The sequence below is a fragment of the Aethina tumida genome, chromosome 1 (genome assembly GCF_024364675.1).
Source record: "Aethina tumida isolate Nest 87 chromosome 1, icAetTumi1.1, whole genome shotgun sequence".
Taxonomy (NCBI): domain Eukaryota; kingdom Metazoa; phylum Arthropoda; class Insecta; order Coleoptera; family Nitidulidae; genus Aethina; species Aethina tumida.
The window spans coordinates 15,667,230-15,686,881 of record NC_065435.1 but is presented as its reverse complement, the minus strand read 5'-3'; the positions used below and the strand labels follow the sequence as shown (position 1 = coordinate 15,686,881).

Genomic DNA, 19,652 nt, shown 5'->3' with positions numbered 1-19,652 from the left:
TAAAACATACGAAAATATCTTTATTTAATTTAAATATACAGTGAGGTCGTAAACAATTTTACTTTAGAAATAATATAATAAGTATAAGAATTAAGATATGCCATATATATTTAAATTAATTATTAAATAATTACAGAAAATAAATATTTGATAAAATTATAAAAATGCTGTACCAAATTTCGGAAGATGATACTACAAAAAAAAAAAACGGAAAAAAATCCATTAAAATATTGGTGTTGTTTATATTATTTTCATTTCAAGTAGCTGTAGCCCTTAAAACAATGAAAAAAGAGTTTTATAAATATGTTTTACAATAAAATTAAAAGAGTATATTCTATTCTTTCTTATTTTGAATTGAATTGAATTTTAATTAATAATAATAGTAATATATATAATAATAATGATAATAATAAAATTATAATATTATTTAATAATAGTAGTAATAGTAATTTTGATTAATAATAAGAATATCATAATTTCAAAATTTATTAATATTAGTATATATTATATTATTAGTAGTTTGTAAAAATTTGATATTTTTATAGAAATAAACAAAATATGGAATAAATGATAATTGATATCACAATTAGTCACATCGTCTATAATTTATGCTAAAAAGTTTTAATTATAAATTACTGAATACATAAAAATAATTTTGATAAAAATTTATAGTCCAATATTTCGTATATGATTAAAAAAGAGAAGAAATCAAACATTTCACTGAAATTTTCATTTAATTTGTCAAAAAATAATTATATTTTAAGTATAAATTCTTGTTATATTATCTTAAAATGTATAATATTCGAAAAAGTAATGTATAAAAAATTTTTTGAATTTGGTGTAACTTATCACACCAAACTAAACAGTGAAAATGAAAAGAAGTATAACTGTTTCAAAGGGTTATTTTTCGTAAGGGTAGGGGGATATTTTTTATAAAACTTGAGGAACTAGCTACAGTAGTTCCGACTTGTTAAAATGTAAAATTAATTCGGCTCACAACTTGTATAGATTTTTGGTTAATGTTCTACTCTTTCTTCGTCCATCCTCGAACTGTCTATATCTTTTTCTTAATACTTTTAGAAAATCTGTACCTCATATATACATGAAGAAAAACTAATTCAACCTCGGAAAGGCCATATTAAATTTAAGAGTGGATTAACCACGGTATTATGCAGCTTATTAGATTGTCGGCGTGCCCTTAGACTTTGCGTGCCTTAATGCACTCCTCACTTGCCGCAACTGTATCTTTGTCTGTGACCAATCGATAAAATATTGCACTCTCAACGTGGCAATTTGCAACACATGCTGTATCGAGGCTTCCTTATGGATTTTTTAGGACCGCCCGCCCCAAATCATTATTCGCGGCGAGTCAGAAAATTAACCAAAAGAAAAATGACGTCAGTACTAAAATATGGTGGCTGGAAGTGGCTCGGGAAGTTTTTGTTTTAAATTTAAGAGTGCCGCGACATTGGACAAGTTCACAGAATCCACATTAAATTATATTTAATACCGCATTTTAATTTCGACTTTTCGAGGTGGTGGGCGGAGGTGGTGCGAAGTGAGCAGACGGCACCTGGCATTTGTTAAAAGTCTTTAATTAAAGTACGAGCTGAAAACAAAGAATGCAAAATTAGCTTCATTTCTAATTATACAGCGCAAATATCTTAATTTCGAACTGCGAAAAACTTTATCGAACACATCTATCAAGCAGAAAGCTCTCGTTTAATTTATACCTATAAGGCAGCGGACGTGCCGACAGCGTACAAAGTATTTCCTTCTTCCTTCGTTCCTTCATTCATTCCTTTCTTTTGCTCTTGCCTTGCTTTCAACTAGGCCAGGTCAAATTTACCCTTTTTACTAACTATCAATTGTCACACACCCACAAAATCTGGATGTGAGGGAGGTACAAGGAAAACAACAATTACGTTGATGTGGGCCAAAGTTCCCGGACAGAAAATGTGATGCAATCATTTATGGTGTTTTCGGAGTCGGATACAAAATATGATAATTAATAATTGTAGCGTTTTTTTCCAAATTGCAGTCATCCGTCTTCTGTGTGCCCGATTTCAAAGAGTTCTATCCCACTTCATATTGGAGACATCTGGCCCAAACTCTTTCAATTAAGATGAAAAATCCGAATGCATTAGTACGGGGCTGTAAGCTGTAAAAGAACGTAGGGGCAACGGCGGTGAGGTGGCGAGGCGGTGAGGCGGGGTGTCACCGCTACTGGGCTGAGGGGGGCGAAACGTTGGGTTGAAGGGGGTGGCAGTGTTCACAGACAGCCCGCAGGTTCTGATTAGAAAGGACAGTTCTCTGTCTCCGGGCCCCTTCTTACCCCCTACTCTAGTGTGAGCTCGCGATTCCGCGATACCAATACCGATACCGATTTTTAATGCTGCTTTAAAACTCGGCCCAGCTGACTACCATTAATATTCGGAAAACACCTTCGACACTTTATCCTCCTCTGTTGTTAATGCACAATTTATTTGACTTCCGCCGTCTACTCTTTTATTACTCCCAGTTGTTTTGTCATCATCTCCGCAGTTTCCGATGATGCAAAATATTTTACAACCCGCTGTCTTCTGAATAAAATATCGAAAGTGTACGGGGATGATTTATCGACTGTCCCAAATAAGGTGCTATTTTTTAAATTTGAATTTTCTGCCCCATTAATTATATTTCATTTTGGAATGTGTATTCCCAATATTACAAGTAATTTTTTTCACATAATCAAAACTACGAGTATTAATATTATTAATTAAAAAATATAATTAAATTTGTTGAATTTTAACTGCATTAAAAAGGTTTTAACTGCTAGTCAGGGCGTTAATATTTTTACCACTCTTTGTTGCAATTGTGTTTCCTCTAATTTTACGTTAATTAGGTTTATTTTATGCAAATCTGGGAGTTTCAGGAGTTAATTTAAGTCGAAATGCAAAATAAACTTCCTCTGAAACACTGTTTAATTAACATACTTTTTAACAATTACAAATTATAACACATTTTAAATATCTTTTCAGCCTCGCCGTTTAGAAAAAAAATGGAAGAAGTTGTGTAGCCAGAAAAGAGTGGGCTAAGATTAATAAATCCTTAACAATTGACATTTAGAGGTAGAATTTACTGCTGAAGTATATTCTAGAAATTGAACGAGTGTAGGAAAAGAAAACAGAAAGGGTCAAAAATGCAGCGTGTACAAAATTATTTGCTTACTTTTCATTCAAAGTGGATTAGGAAAGATAAAAGCTGGGGAGAAAAGTTTATAGGGAGTGAATTTGTTGACGACACGTTTCAATATTAAAATGCATCAAGTAATTAAAAAGTTTAGTAATATGTATTGAGCAGAACTGAATCAATTTTATGTTATATAGGCTTAACAAAGCTATGCGGATCGGATTATTGATACTGTTTAATTCACAAGTTCAACTTGGGCCATACTTCTTGTGTTGGTTTGTTGTCCGTCTTGTTTGACTTGGCATGAATCTGTAGGTTGCTCAAAAAGTCGATTGTGCTCTTTATTGGTTACTGTTCTTATAAAAACTTATAGAAGATACATCAAGTAATCACTTGTGGTAATTGAAAGGGTAAGATGTTTGATCTGTCTGATTTCAAGGTGATTGATAATTTTATTTCATCAATTTTAATTACTGAAAATACTTAATAAATAAAAATAAAGGAATATGACTCATGATTTTCATTTATTTAAATTTCCCAGCTTTTAACCCTTGTTCTGGTTCATCCAGCTTCATTTAGAATTAAAAAAAATATGATAATTGAAGACGAGGCAAAGTTATTCACTTATTATTATTATTAAAATTATAAATTAAAAAAGTGAGGTTGAAACAACTAAATTACAATTCTGAACTACTTAATAGAGTATAAACAGTAAATACTAATAAAATTAATTAAATTTAAAAATATTTAAATAAAAAATAATTGAAAGTAATTTATATTTGATGACAGATCACTTTTAAAGTAAAACAAAACAAACGAATAATTTATAATAGAAATTAAATGTTGCTTGGTTGGGAATTTGAGGTGAAAGAAGAAACAAATATTATGTTGTTTTAGGACAGTATAAAAACAGGGCCGTTAAATAAATAATTATTTGCAGAAACTGACAACAGGGAGGATGGTATTTATTCTGCTTTAATACCACAAATATTACGGAGGGTTTAACAAAAACAAACAAATTGGTCATATCAGTCGTAGCAATGCATTGGACGTACTAATTAAAATAAAATCTGGAGGCGAAGATGAAAATTTCATTTTGATGTTTCAGTGCGTTGTTTGTATTGTAAATAAGTGTATTTTCTTTAAAAATAACACATTTATTAAATTAAATATCGTTAAATGTTGTATAACCTAAAATTGATTAGATTTTTGGGGTCATATTCATGGTTAAAACAAATAATCGATGGGGATAGCCATGGAAGGAAAGCCATTTTTTAGATAAAATCTTTTCATTTTTCTTGACTCCCGTTCCCAGATCGCTTTGGGAGATAGTCACACGGATACTATTAAGATTTTGTGTTGCCTCATTCTCACCCTCGCAGGTGTAATAACCGAGTCTTTATAAATAAAGCAAATATCTTCTTTTTTTTTGGTAACAATAATAAATTAAGAACGTGTTACGTTATTACAGAATAAAATAAAAAGTATATAGGTAAATAAATAGGGTTGTTTTTACAATTTTATTGTATTTTTGTGTATTCCTTATAATTATTTTTGTCTTTTGTTTTAAAATTTTTGGAAAAAACTGTTCTAGTAATTAAACACAAAGAAAAAATACTAAATTTAAGTCACAGCAAGAATCATCAAATTGTGTTTGAAGTAAATTAAAATAAACATTAAAACTGAATGTGAAAAAAACTATTTTTGAAACAAAATATGTATTTTTTCAGGAGAAACTTGAAACAGTTATAATCAATAAGATCACATATTTTGACTTCTCTTCACTTATCACACACAATGACAGTTATCAAATCAAGAAAAAATATTATATTTAAATTTCAGTTTTTAAGTTTTTTGACGAAATTATAGATTCAACAAATTGTGTTTGAAGTAAATTTGAAAGAGTTATTTATGACATTTATATTTCCTTCTAAACTTATATTATATGAAACAGGATGTTAATAAATTAAAAAAAAACGAAGATCATACTTATTATTACATCTTCAGTCATTCAAATGTTTCAACCTTTCTTAATCGATGAAGAAAATAACTTACCAATCAATCATTTCGATATCAATCACATCAAATGTTTTAACTCCTCTTTAATTATTACATATGAGTTTTAGTGTCTCACAAAGAAAAAACACTACATTTAAGTCACACCAAGATTTTTTATTATAGATTCATCAAATTGCGTTTGAAGTAAATTAAAATAAACATTAAAACTGAATGAAAAAAAAAAAAAAAAAATTGAAAGAAAATATGTTTTTTTTTAGGAGAAATTTGAAATTTATTTATGGCGCTTATATTGCCTTCTTAACTCAGTTTTTTTTTCTTTTTTTTTCTTTCTTTTATAATATATGAAACAGGATCAGACTATGTTAATACATTAAAAGAAAAACGAAGATTACAAGTGAGAAAAAAAGAAAAATTTTTGAATTTTCTTAACTTTTCTTTTTTTTCTTTCTTTTATATTATAATATATAGGATGGACCAGGACCAGACCATAATACATTAAAAAAAAACGAAGATTATAAATGAGAAAAAAAAACAATGTTTGAAAGAAAATATGTATTTTTTTCAGGAGAAACTTGAAACAGTTATTTAAGGCATTTCTTTCTTAACTCAGTTTTTTCTTCTTTCTTTTATATTATATGAAACAGGATGGACTAGGACGAGACCATGTTAATACATTAAAAAACGAAGATTATAAATGAGGAAAAACAGTTTTTGAAGGAAAATATGTATTTTTTTTCAGGTGAAACTTTAAAACAAAATTTTATTTAGATGTTCCTCATTATTGGGCGTGTCTAATTCTCAAATTTTGACTACTCATTTTAGAAAGACCCTGTATGTTATCGAAATTAATTTAAAAAAATCCTAAAGACTAAATGAAAGTGAAGAGAAATGTTGTTGTTGGGCAAAAAAGCGAAGAAATTTGATTAGTTCTTGAGCTAATTCATCGTTTTAACCCAATTGGGGCATATTTACTTAAAGTAATCAAATAAAAACAGGCGCAGTAATAGAAATTAGAAAGGATGTAAAAACAAAAAGGGAACAGGGAAAAGAGAGCCCGAAGGAGAAGTGAACATCAAAAATGTGTAAGGATGCAGATGGTCACATTGACCATTTAAGGTGGATTGAGACGCAGGGGCTAAAGGAAAAGGGACGCTAAGACCGTGAGGGAACAAAACAAAATAACGCGGCCAATATGTATACAGAGGCACACGTGACGTCCTGTGTCTATATATACGCTTTATACGGCATTCGTCATGGTGCCGCGCGCCACCGCCTCTGACCGACAGGTCCGAGCTTTTGAGATAGCTTCCGTGAAAGTTGAGTCGGTGTTGACGTTTTGCGATATAGCCGCATGCAAAGACCAAATTCAATTTCGGACTGACCGGCCTGTTTGGATTCCACGATGGTTGTTTAGTTTGCCGGAACAAAGAAAACAGCCATGTGTTTATTCTGCTTGAAATAGCAAGCCACTCCCCGGACAAGCTCTCGGCCGATGTAAACACCTCGATGAGATATGCCATGCCGTAACGCCGTACGGCCGGACGATGGACGATGGAACGAACGATCTACGATTCAACCAACAATCCCACCGGCCCCCGTTACCTCATCGCGTCGTTCGGTCATTCTCACGCGCTCTTTCATTTTTATGCTAATGCCTGTGACGGTCATTTGTGACACTTAGGTTTCCTTCTTTACTCACTTTTCTTAACGTTTCTTTTATATCATGTGACACACGATGGACCAGGGCCAGAGTTCCAAGTTAATTAATAAAAAAAATAATTTACCAGTCAATCAGATCAAATATTTTGAGTCAAATTCAATGATATTTTGACTATTTTTAGTGTATCTTTAATTTGTTTTCAAAAAGAAAAAACAGTTATCACTAAATGACTTTGTTAGTAAGTTACAGCAAAATGGATAGTAAATCACTTATAGATAATTAATCTTAAATGAAAAACGATGGTCTCGGACCAGGATTCAAAATTGGGAAATTAAAATGAATGAATATCACAGGTTCATAATCTTTATTTGTTTATATTGTATTAAATACTTCAGAAAAGTTAATTACATCCTCAATCTTTCAACTGTTAAAACCTTATTTAATTGATGAAGAAAGAAATTTACCAATAAATCAGGTCAAATATTTTGACACTTCTTCAATTATTGCACACCATTTTTTAGTGTCTCTTTTCTAAAAAAACAGTTATAACTAAACAGCAAAACAGATTTTGTTAGTAATTTATAGATTCAAGCCAATTCAGGCAAAATTGATAGTAAACCTCTTAAGGATAATCAATCCTAAATGAAGCTCGTTGGACTAGAATCAGGATTCAAAGTTAGAAAATTAAAATGAATGAAAATCATATGTCATATACTCTTTGTTTATTTATTTTGTATTAAATATTTCAGAAAAGTGACTTACAGCTTCAGTCACTCAACTGTTTCAGCTTTATTTAATTGATGAAAAAAGTAATTTACCAATCAATCATTTTAATATCAATCAGATCACATATTTTGACTCCTCTTCAATTATCTTTTTGCTATGTTTTCAAAAAAACAGTTATCAGAGAAAAAATAATATATTTAAATCTGTTTTTTTTAACGAAATTATAGATTTATGAAAATGTGTTTGAAGTAAATTAAAATAAACATTAAAATTGAATGAGAAAAAAACTATTTTTGAAGGATATCAATCAGGTCAAATACTATGATACCTCATCAATTATCACATATTATTTTTAGTGTCTCTTTAAAATGTTTTCGAAAATAACAGTAATTTCTAGCCAGCAAAACAGACTTTGTTAGCAATTTATAGATTCAAGCCAAATCAGGCAAAATTAAAAGTAAACCTCTTAAAAATAATTAATCCTAAATGAAGCTCGATAGACCAGGGCCAGGATTCAAAGTTAAAAAATTAAAATGAATGAAAATCATAGGTCATACTCTTTATTTATTTATTTTTATTGTATTAAATATTTCACAAAAGTGACTTACATCTTCAGTCATTCAATTGTTTCAGCTTTATTTAATTGATGAAGAAAGTAATTAACTAATAAATCATTTTTATATCAATCAGGTCAAATATATTGATTCCTCTACAATTATCACATATTATTTTTTAGTGTTTTTACTATGTTAAGAAAAAAACAGTTATCACTAAATAGCAGAACAGACTTTGTTAGCATTTTATAGATTCAAGCCAAATTAGGTAAAATGGACCAGTTATGGACAATTACATTATTATTTAAATTAATATTTAAAATTAGAATTGAACCATAATTAATTGAAAATAATAAGAAAATTGAGTGAAATTTTAAGAAAAATAATTTTACAGTTCAAATTGCATAGTGAAAATTAGTTATTAACAGACAATGACGATTACAAAATTGATATATCCATAAAATTTAGGTTCATATAAAACAATTAACGATTTTGCAATCCCCAGCAACACTAAGCGTACCTATAATTATTGATTATGGAGTTAATTAAATTTATTATACAAGAATGATGGGACGTAAAGGGGTTTTACTTGAAATGAATGTATAAATATTCGGCAAATCGGGGATTTTAAGACGTATATTCGTACCCCCATTTATCTAGATAAGGAAAATCCACTGCATGCATTAATAGTCGCAGTATCTAGAACAACATTACATCTCACTTAGATGGAGCAGTTGAACACAGTCATGGAAGCCCTTAAGCTCTCTTTCCGGCTATTTACGATTGGATTGTCGTTACACTAAACGAATAGATACACACACCGATCACACATCTTGTTGTGTACTGATAACATTAAGATAATTTTTTTTATCGGAACACTTCAGTTTTTTTTTTGTCGTTGGCATTTCCCAAATTCCTAAAATTTATCACAGTTCAATAAATAACAACACATATTTATATCTTATTTTATTTAATTGACATTTTTATTATATTATATAAATAGAAAACCTTGAGGATAAAATATTTTTTTATGAATAAACTTTTAATTTCATTTAAAAGCTTTTATTAACGGATATTTTTTGCTAATTATTATTGGATAATTATTAACGCATAAGTAACATGAAAAAGTAGTAAATTGTCATATAATTCAGAAAACTTTTGAGAAAAAAATATCGAAAATTGATATTGTATGAACGTAAAATGAATATTTTATAAATTGTGATTAGTTTCATTAAAAAAAGGAAAATATATTTTTTAAAATATAATTTAAACAATATTAAAAATGTTGATATAATATAGTGGATAAATTATAACAGAGGAAAAGAGCCTTTTCAAAAACTAAAATAATTCAGACACTAAATAGTGATAGACAAAAATTTTTTTTTAATTAATAAAAAGTCTTGAAGATAGAAGCTTTTTCGATGAATAAACTTTTAATTTAATTTAAAACCTTTTATTAATGAATATTGTTTGCTAATTATTATTGGATAAATATTAAGACATAAGTATCATGAAAAAAGTATGAAATTGTCATATATTTCAGAAGAAGCTTTTGAGAAAAAAATATTAAAAATTGATAATTGAATGAATATATAATCATTTTTTATTTTTTTTTATAAATTATGATCAGTTTCATTAAAAAAAGTAACATTTATTTTTTAAAATTCAACAATACTAAAAAAAGTTAACATAATCTAGACGATAAAATATAACAGAGAAAAAGAGGTTTTTAAAAAACTGAAATAATTTAGGCAGTAAATAGTGATAGAGAAATATGTTTTTATATTAATAAAAAGTCTTGAAAGTAAAAGCTTTTTTGATAAATAAACTTTTAATTTAATGAATATTTTTTTGCTAATTATTAAGGCGTAAGTATCATGAAAAAAGTAGTAAATTGTCATATATCTCAGAAAGCTTTTGAGAAAAAAATATCAAAAATTGATAATTGAATGAATATAAAATATTTTTTTTTAGTTTTTTTATAAATTATGATCAGTCTTATTAAGAAAAGGAAAATTTATTTTTTAAAATTCAACTTAAACAATATTAAAAAAGTTGATAGACGATAAATTATAATAGAGAAAAAGAGCTTCAAAAACTGAAATAATCCAGAAAGTAATTAGTGATAGAGAAAAAAGTTTTTTTAATTAATAAAGTCTTGAAAATAAAAGCTTTTTGGATAAATAAAATTTTAATTTAATTTAAAAGCTTTTATTAATGAATATATGTTTATTGGATAATTATTAAGGTATTATGAAAATTATCAACGACTCTTTAAATAAGAATATTAAATTGAGGAGCTTTAATAGACCGTGTCCAAATGTTAATATTTACCATATTTCATCAATTAATATGACATACGAATTTAGGAATTGTTAATTACCAAATTTAGTCCCGTCAAAAAAAATAACGTAAAAGTCGAGTCACAAGCAAAAATCAAGAGGATTTTTTTGCGGTCAAGCGCGTCCAAGAATGCAATTTAAACTTTTAAAACGTTAAAACAATATTATGGCACAGATCGTGGGGGTTTTTTTAGGACAACTCGAGTCCGACGAAATCAAATAAATTAATACAATTAGCTAATACGTGCTGGACAAATATTTTGGTGGGGTGCGTCGGTGAAGTTGAAAAATCGGTCAAATTGACCGGTAATGTGAAAATATTATGAAAAAGTAGTGTAAGCCCTTCGATAAATTTCGACGAGACTTTACTAATGAGCGAGCGCTTATTTCTCACAAACGGATTAACCACATTTTCCCTAACCGCGCAACTCCAAACGGTTTGTTTGTGTTTGGGTTTCGAGATCCATCTGTAAAGCAAATACTGCTGTCAGTGAGCGGCTCTTATTGTCTTTTTGTTATAGAAATAAACCACGCTCGGAGAAAGCAGCCATTTTAATTCGTCTCCGCTAAACAAAAGCTTAATTCATTTATCGCTCCATCTTTTTAGAAAATTGTTCGGACATTTGTTTTTTTAATAAATGTGTCAAACGTCCCCCTAGCCAATCGATTACGTCGCACCCCCGGATTCGCCTGGCTTTCAAAGGCGAAACAATAAAAATAATTTTCAAAATTTCAGCCAACCTAGAACATAATCTTCCAAATTTATTTGTGGATGGTGCTTTTTCTGGCATAGAGTCACAATGGAATGTATTATATGTATATGTGTAAGATATTCTAAGAAATTAACAAAAAATATTAACAACGTTAAATAATCAAATACAATATGGACAAAAAAAGATGCCTTTTAATTAATCATTTTATAACTATTATTAGATATTTTATAAAGGCATTATTGGAGAAGAAAAATTTTGGATCATTAACAAAAGTAAAATATTAAGAACTTATAATCAAATAATAATAATAATAATAATAATAATAATAATAATAATAATAAGATTAAAAGACAATAAATAATGTGAGAGGAAAAAGCTTTTCCAAAAAATTAAAATAATACAAACATTAAACAATGATAAAAAAATATTTTTAATAAATTTTAATATGTAATTATATTAATTTATAATTATTACTGAATAATTAATTATTAAGACAAAAATATCTAAATAATTGGGAGATGAGAGATTTTGGGTGGATAAATTAGTTTATAGTTTCTTTATTGCAAATTATAATAAGTCTCATTAATAAAGGTAAAATATTATTTTAAAAAATTATAAAAAACAATATTAAGAACTTAAATAATCAAAGAATTAGATTAAAACAGTCGATGCATAATGAGGCAAAAAAATTATTTTAAATTATAATTATTACTGAATAATTATCAAGACACAAATATCAAGATAATTAGGAGATGAGAGATTTTGGGTGGATAAATTAGTTTATCGTTTCTTTATTACAAATTTTAATAAGTCTCAATAACAAAGGTAAAATATTATTTTAAATAATCATAAAAAACAATAACTTAATCAAAAAATTAGAATAAAATAGACAATACATAATGAGAGAGGAAAAAAGATTTTTCAAAAAATTAAAATAAGAATAATAGAAAAAAAGCTTTTTAATAAATAAATATTTTTGATAAATTTTAATATGTAATTATATTAAATTATAATTATTACTTAATAATTATCAAGACATAAATATAAATATAATTAGGAGATGAGAGATTTTGGGTGAATAAATTAGTTTATGGTTTCTATATTACAAATTATAATAAGTCTCAATAACAAAGGTAAAATATTATTTTAAAAAGTCATAAAAAAACAATAACTTAATCAAAGAATTAGAATAAAATAGACAATACATAATGAGAGGAAGAAAGCATTTTAAAAAAATTAAAATAATAATAATAATAGAAAAAACAAACTTTTTAATAAATAAATATTTTTGATAAATTTTAATATGTAATTATATTAAATTATAAATATTTCTTAATAATTATCAAGACATAAATATGAATAAATTAGTTTATGGTATCTTTATTACAAATTATAATAAGTCCCATTAATAAAGGTAAAATATTATTTTAAAAAATCATAAAAAACAATATTAAGAACACAAATAATCAAAGAATTAGAATAAAACAGACGATATATAATGGGAGAGGAAAAAAGCTTTTTCAAAAAATTAAAATAATAATAATAGAAAAAAATCTTTGTATAAAATAAATATTTTTGATAAATTTTAATATGTAATTATATTAAATTATAATTATTACTGGATAATTATCAAGACATAAATATCAAGATAATTAGAAGATGAGAGATTTTGGGTGGATAAATTAGTTTATCATTTTTTTATTACAAATCGTAATAAAACTTATTATTAATAATAAGTAGAATATTATTCGAAAAAAACAATATTAAGAACTTAAATAATCAAAGAATTAAAATAAAACAGACGATAAATAATGACAGAGGAACCAAGCTTTTTCAAAAAATTAAAATAATACAATAAATAATGACAGAAAAGTTTTTAATGAATAAATATTTTTGATAAATTTTAATATGTAATTATATTAATTATTACTGAATAAGACAATATTCAATACTGAACAAAACAATATTAAGAACTTAATAATCAAAGAATTAAAATAAAATAGACAATAAATAATAAAAGAGGAAAAAAATTTCTCAAAAAAATAAAATAATTCAACAACAAATAAATAAACATTTTTGATGAATTTATAATTATATGAGTTATAAACATTATTGGACAATTATCAAGACATAAATATTACAAAAATTGATGTCTATTATATGGATAAGTTAATTTTTTTGTACAAATTATAATCAGTTCCCCAACCAACCGATTACGTCACACCCCCAGATTCGCTGGGCTTTCAGCGACGAAACAATAAAAATAATTTTAAAAATTTCACTGAATAGTACTAGGTGCAGGAGCATAATCTGCTAAATTGATATGTGGATGGCGCTTATCCCGGCAAGGGAATCAATTTGTTTAGAGTCAGAATGGGATTTATATGGTGAATAATGTGTTTTGTGTTGTGCGTAATTCACGTTGGCTCAATGCCTTTATAACGGGAGTTCGACAGCGTTTAAAATAGCTTGGGATGCGTTTTTCCTCTTTTTTTTTTCCTTGAAAGCCATATCAAAGCAATATTCGTGTTAAATCCGTGTTAGTATTAGGATTTTTTTTATCGATGAAAATCTCTTGTCATTCGATGGCTTTCCTCGCTACACTCCTCACCCGTCGATCATATATTTCTCTAAGCATTAAAAGTGACACACAGCGTTCGGTCATGTGAAAACTTAGCAGCTGCCTTACTTCGGGGGGTTAGAATCGAAAAACTCTTTCAATATCGTGCAAAATCTGCCAATATCAAACTGTATATTACCACTTCTTTTAATATACCTTCGTCATCCACCTCCTCCGATATACATATATCAATATTTATTCTCATGCCGGTGCTTACCAATATTGCCACCAACTAATCTAGGACGGGGTAAAAAAACCGCCTGGGTCGCCGAAAATGCGATTGAATTAAAAGAACAAAAAAGGTGTGGTGGTCCGAGTCCGAGTCGGAGCCAGCGTGTGGCACAGATGAAATAGATAATGAAGAGAGGAACGGTATCGGGTTTAATAGTCGGATGATGGCATTTAAATTATTTTCGATTAAAGTGCGCTGACGTTTCTTTGCAACCTCGGCATTCGGTTTGCTGTTTTTTGCCATCCTTAACAATTTAGTTGAAGTCGAATAAGTGGCACCCGTTGGGCCATTAGTTGGGAATGCCGTCCATTTGGCTCGGACCGGGCAACGTCAGCAGTCTGTCCTATCTCCCTTAGTGGACGCTTCGGACACAGGATACAGAACACGGGAACAGTTGTGGTCTACCCACCGCCACCGACGACCGGTTCCGCCTATTCGCCCCTCATTATCATATCTTCCACTTGTCAACGGACAACGAGACCGACGCCGACCGTCCCCCGGACTTCGCACCGATTTCTGCTGGCCACGGACCTAAGTGTTTATGTGCTCATACACGGCTTCCGGTTTTTTTATTTTATTTTTAAAATCATAAAGGTCATAATTTAAGATTTACGTATATATGATATAATTTTAATGAATGACCCCAAATATTAATTGGTGTCCATTCTTTGCTATTACAATTTGTGGTTTATTATTTTAAATTGATTAATTTAACTATATTGTACTTATGTTTATAATTGATTGTATAGAAATACTTATATATTATTAATATACAATTCAAATATATATATAGAAAAGACAATTTTCTATTATAAATAGTCTTAAAGAACTTTAATTAAATTGAATTTAAATATAATACATAATTATAAAATTATTCATTATTTTAATTTCAGCAAAAACATATTTCTTCATTCATCTTTAATTGCTTATTAATTATAAATTATAATATATATAGTAAATAATTTAAATAATTATAAATAATATTTAGAATTAAAATAAATTTAAAATTTTTTCAGTGAAGGTAATTTTCTATTAAAAGTAGTTTTAAATTGAGTTTAAATATAAGATATAATTATTATTTGAATAATTCATTACGTGTTAAATTTCTTCATACTGTTATTACCTGTTTTTTAATATATTTTTAATTGCTTATTAATTGCAAATTATACTGTATAGAATAAACAATTAAGATAATTATAAATAAAGATTTGAATTAAGATTAATTTAAAATTTTTAAATTGTAGATAATTTAATATTATAAGCATCCTTAAGAAAAATTAATTAATTTGAATTTAAATATAATATATAATAATAACATTGTTATTTGAAAAATTCATCATAAATTTTAGAAAATTATTCATTATTTGATTTTAAGGAAAAACAAAAACATTTCTTCATACTGTTGTTAGTTCTTTTTAGCCTCAATCTGTTAAATTTAGTATACTTAATCTATTTTTAATTGCCTATTAATTACAAATTATACGGTATATAATAAACAATTGAAATAATTATAAATAATAACTTGAATAAAGATTAATTTAAAATTTTTATAGTGAAGATAATTTTCTATTATAAATAGTTTTAAGAAAACTTAATTAAATTTAATTTAAGAATAATATATAATAATAAAAGTTTTATTTGAAAAATTCTTTACATGTTAAATTTCAGAAAATTATTCATTATTTGAATTTCAGGAAAAAAATACTTCTTCATACTGTTGTTAGTTCTTTTTAACCTCAAACTGTTAAATTTAGTATACTTTATCAATTTTTAATTGCTTATTAATTATAAATTATATCGTATATAATAAACAATTCAAATAATTATAAATAATCATTTGAATTAAAATTAATTTAAAATTTTTACAGTGAAGGTAATTTTCTATTATAAGCAGCCTTAAAAAATTTAGTTAAATTGAATTTAAATTTAATATATAATAAAAGTTTCATTTGAAAAATTCATTACGTGTTAAATTTTAGAAAATTATTCATTATTTGAATTTCAGGAAAAAAAAAATACTTCTTCATACTGTTGTCAGCTCTTTTTAGACTTAAAGTTAAATTTAGTGTACTTAATCTATTTTTAATTGCTTTTTAATTATAAAATATATAATAAACAATTCAAATAATGATAAATAATAATTTAAGATTAATTTAAAATGTTTATAGTGAAAATTATAAGCAGTTTCTATTATAAGTAACTTGAATTAAGATCAATTTAATTTTTTTAAAGGTGCTTTTAATTTTTATTTAAGTGTACTACAACTAGTTGTTTAAAAACGTTTTATTTTAATATAAATTTTCAGAAACAAATATCATTAGAATTCGGACGTGTAAGTAAATTAAATTAATTTAAACAAGGGTAATAGATGAGATGGCTTAGCCCCTTAAATATGTAATATATATATATAGTTATCTTAGAAACAGGGCTCCGATATTAATTTAAACGGACTAAATAACCCCGTACGAACTGCGTAATAAACGAGCTAATTTACCTGTTCTATGTCATCTTGATGGAGAGTGTCATTCGGGGTGGTGGCAGCCGATGGCCTTTGCGACGTCGAAAGGTTAATAGCACCATCCCCATCTACGTCTTGGTCCATAATGCCATCATCCTGAAACGTACAAAGATATATGAATACAACACTGATTATTTTTTTCCACTTCGAATGATTCTTCGGCCGTTTTCAATTTCCCCCGAAAAGTTTTCATTTCAAATTGCCCAACTGGGCATACTGGGAGTATTCAGATTAAGTGGTCAACTACCCTAGGACTGTGAGTGTGTAATTTGAGATAAAAAAATTACCAACATTGATAATAAATTAAAAGTTTACAGTTGTAAATTATATGGAAATACAAATCTTCGGTTCAAAAAATGGGGAAGGAAAATTATTTGTTCGATAACATCGCATGAAATTTCTGCGGACAATGTGAGATGTGGAAGAGCGTGTAGCACGGAGGTTGTGAATTCCCGATGGACCGGACACCTAGCTTGATTTTATCGGTCTCAGAACACTCGTCCATTTAGGATAAACGTCCTCGAAACCATTTACAATCCTTAGCCTAACTCTTAGTTTTTACGATTATCAGCTTATCACATATACCCGGAATCTTTTATTATATATTTTATTTCATTCTACATACTATCCCCAATAAATAATCGTCCGGCAAAATAAATTGTGTGGAGCAAAACAGCCATTTTTATTTTTTCAGGCGAAGAGCTGTAAAGTCTCTTTTGTTTGCTTTACCTGTGGGTGAGGTTAATTGTTCGGCAATCAGTTATAATTAATAATGACATGAGCAACATTATACCGAGTATCACGAATATCATAAAATTATTATCGACTGAATAATAATGTTAAGGAGTTTGAAGGGAGACTGGCTGATTATAAGGAGGCTTTATGCCTTAAGCAAGGCACTGAGCTTGGGTCTATTCTATTCATTTGTTTGGCTTGAATTATAGATGCCCTTACTAGTTAGCAAATTCCTTCGAATAACCTTGTTTTGTCTTGGGACAAAAATTGAGAAGGGTGTACAGTTAATAATTAACCATCATTTATATTCAATACATTTCCTCCTGACAATAGCAATATTGTGGTATTGTGAGGTGACTTTAATCGAAACCTGCATACATAAACGCCTGCCAACAAAACTAGTCCAAAATTAACTGAGAAATCTGAAAAACAGTTATGTTATCGGCAATCTTGTTTAGGCATTAACACTTTATGAATTTTGAGCCATAAACAGTGCGTGAAAAAAAAGGGTCGGCGCGTCACACGGGCCAGATTAAAAAGTAAATTTGCGCCCATTAACGCGCTCCAACACTTTTTGCCCTAAATTTTAAAGCGGTCCGTTTTGTGCGGGAGCATTTAAAGGAAATAGATAAGGTGCAGACTTCAGGATACCCCGTTGTGCGGTCATTTATACCATTTTCAGGATAATCTGGATAATAGGTCCGAGTTATCTCGAGCACTGCTTTGGTACAAACCACCACTGTGTTATGAACTGAGCTGAAGGTCCGGCGGTGGCTAGTTTTAAATTACTGTTTAAGTTATTCTGTTTGAAGTTAGTGGGTGGGATGATGATATATTGAATTGTGTACAAGGGGCAATTTTTGTACGGTCGTTTGATAAGATGGTGAATGTAGAATAATCGATAAGCATAATAATAGGGTATACAAGCTATTTAGTTATTCCAAACACGTGAGCAATATTTTTAAGGAAAGCTATCGTTATTTTTCAGTAAAAAATGTCATAATCATACTATCATCCCCTAATTTAGGTTTTCTCCCCCGTTGCTTTGATAGGGCAGACAACCAATATATTTGATAGCAAGCAAGGTGTCTTGAAATTATAATTTTGTAAAGCCCATGAACTGCATATTTATCATATCATCCCACACATGATATTATGGGGCAAACATTTTTTAAATTCAAAATATTTTGTCTGTTGGTGGATTTAATAGACATTAGATTTTAATAATTTTCACTGTTTCTAAAGTTTGTCAAAATTAGAGAGGTTAAATTAAATAATTAATTTAATATTGTTTCCTTATGTATTCTCTGAATTATTCTTCAAATTTGGGATAAAAATACAGAATTATCTAGTTCTTCTTACGAATATTAATTATTATATTTATTTATTTTACTTTGTATTATTCACCATTTTTAAGATAAAAAACGGGAGAACCTATTTAATTATTCCCCAGATTTGGGATAAAATTACAGAAGTACCTAATTATTAAGAAAATTAATTATTATTTTTATTTTATCAGATACTTTGAATCATTCATAATGTTTTGAGATAAAAAACAGGAGAATCTAATTTTTAAGAATATTATTTATATTTTTATTTTACTATATTCTTTAAATTATTTCTCTGATTTTGGATAAAAATACTAATTTTTACGAATATTAATTGTTATTTTTATTTTACCAGATAGATACTTTGAATTATTCACCATTTTTGAGATAAAAAACGAAAGAATCTAATTTTTATGAATATTATTTATATTTTTATTTTACCAGATTCTTTGAATAATTCCCCATATTTGAAATATAGAAGTACCTAATTTTTAAGAATATTAATTGTTACATTTATTTCACCAGTTACTTTGAATTATTCACCAATTTTGGGATAAAAAACGGGAGAACCTGATTTTTTAGAATATTATATTTTATTTATTGTTCTGCAGATTTGAAATAAAAATGCAGAAGTATCTAATTATAAAGAATATTAATTATTATTTTTATTTTACCAAATACTTTGAATTATTCACCATTTTTAGGATAAAAAACGAGAGAATCTAATTTTTTATTATACTTTATTTATTATTCTCTAGATTTGGGATAAAAATACATAAATATTTAATTGGTTACTTTTATTTTACTAAATATTTTGAATTATTCACCCTTTTTGAGTTAAAAAACAGAGTAATATAATTTTTAGGAATATTGTTTATATTTTTATTTTACCAGATTATTTGAATTATTGCCCAGACTTGGGATAAAAAATCAGAAGTATTTTATTTTACTAGATACTTTGAATTATTCACCCTTTTGAGTTAATATAATAATATTTAGGAATATTATTTATATTTCATTTTAGCAGATTCTTT

General features: G+C 27.5%; 1 protein-coding gene across 9 annotated transcripts in view; it reads right to left on the bottom strand.

Annotated features, from left to right (window-relative positions):
• The window catches only part of LOC109602340 (forkhead box protein P1), a 170,105-nt gene that overhangs the window by 31,630 nt on the left and 118,823 nt on the right, over window positions 1–19,652 (bottom strand). For all 9 annotated transcript variants that reach the window (XM_049969582.1, XM_049969589.1, XM_049969596.1 and 6 more), the window contains exon 3: window positions 16,532–16,651. In XM_049969582.1, the coding sequence (XP_049825539.1) occupies window positions 16,532–16,651 (120 nt within the window). The remainder of the gene's footprint in view (window positions 1–16,531; window positions 16,652–19,652) is intronic.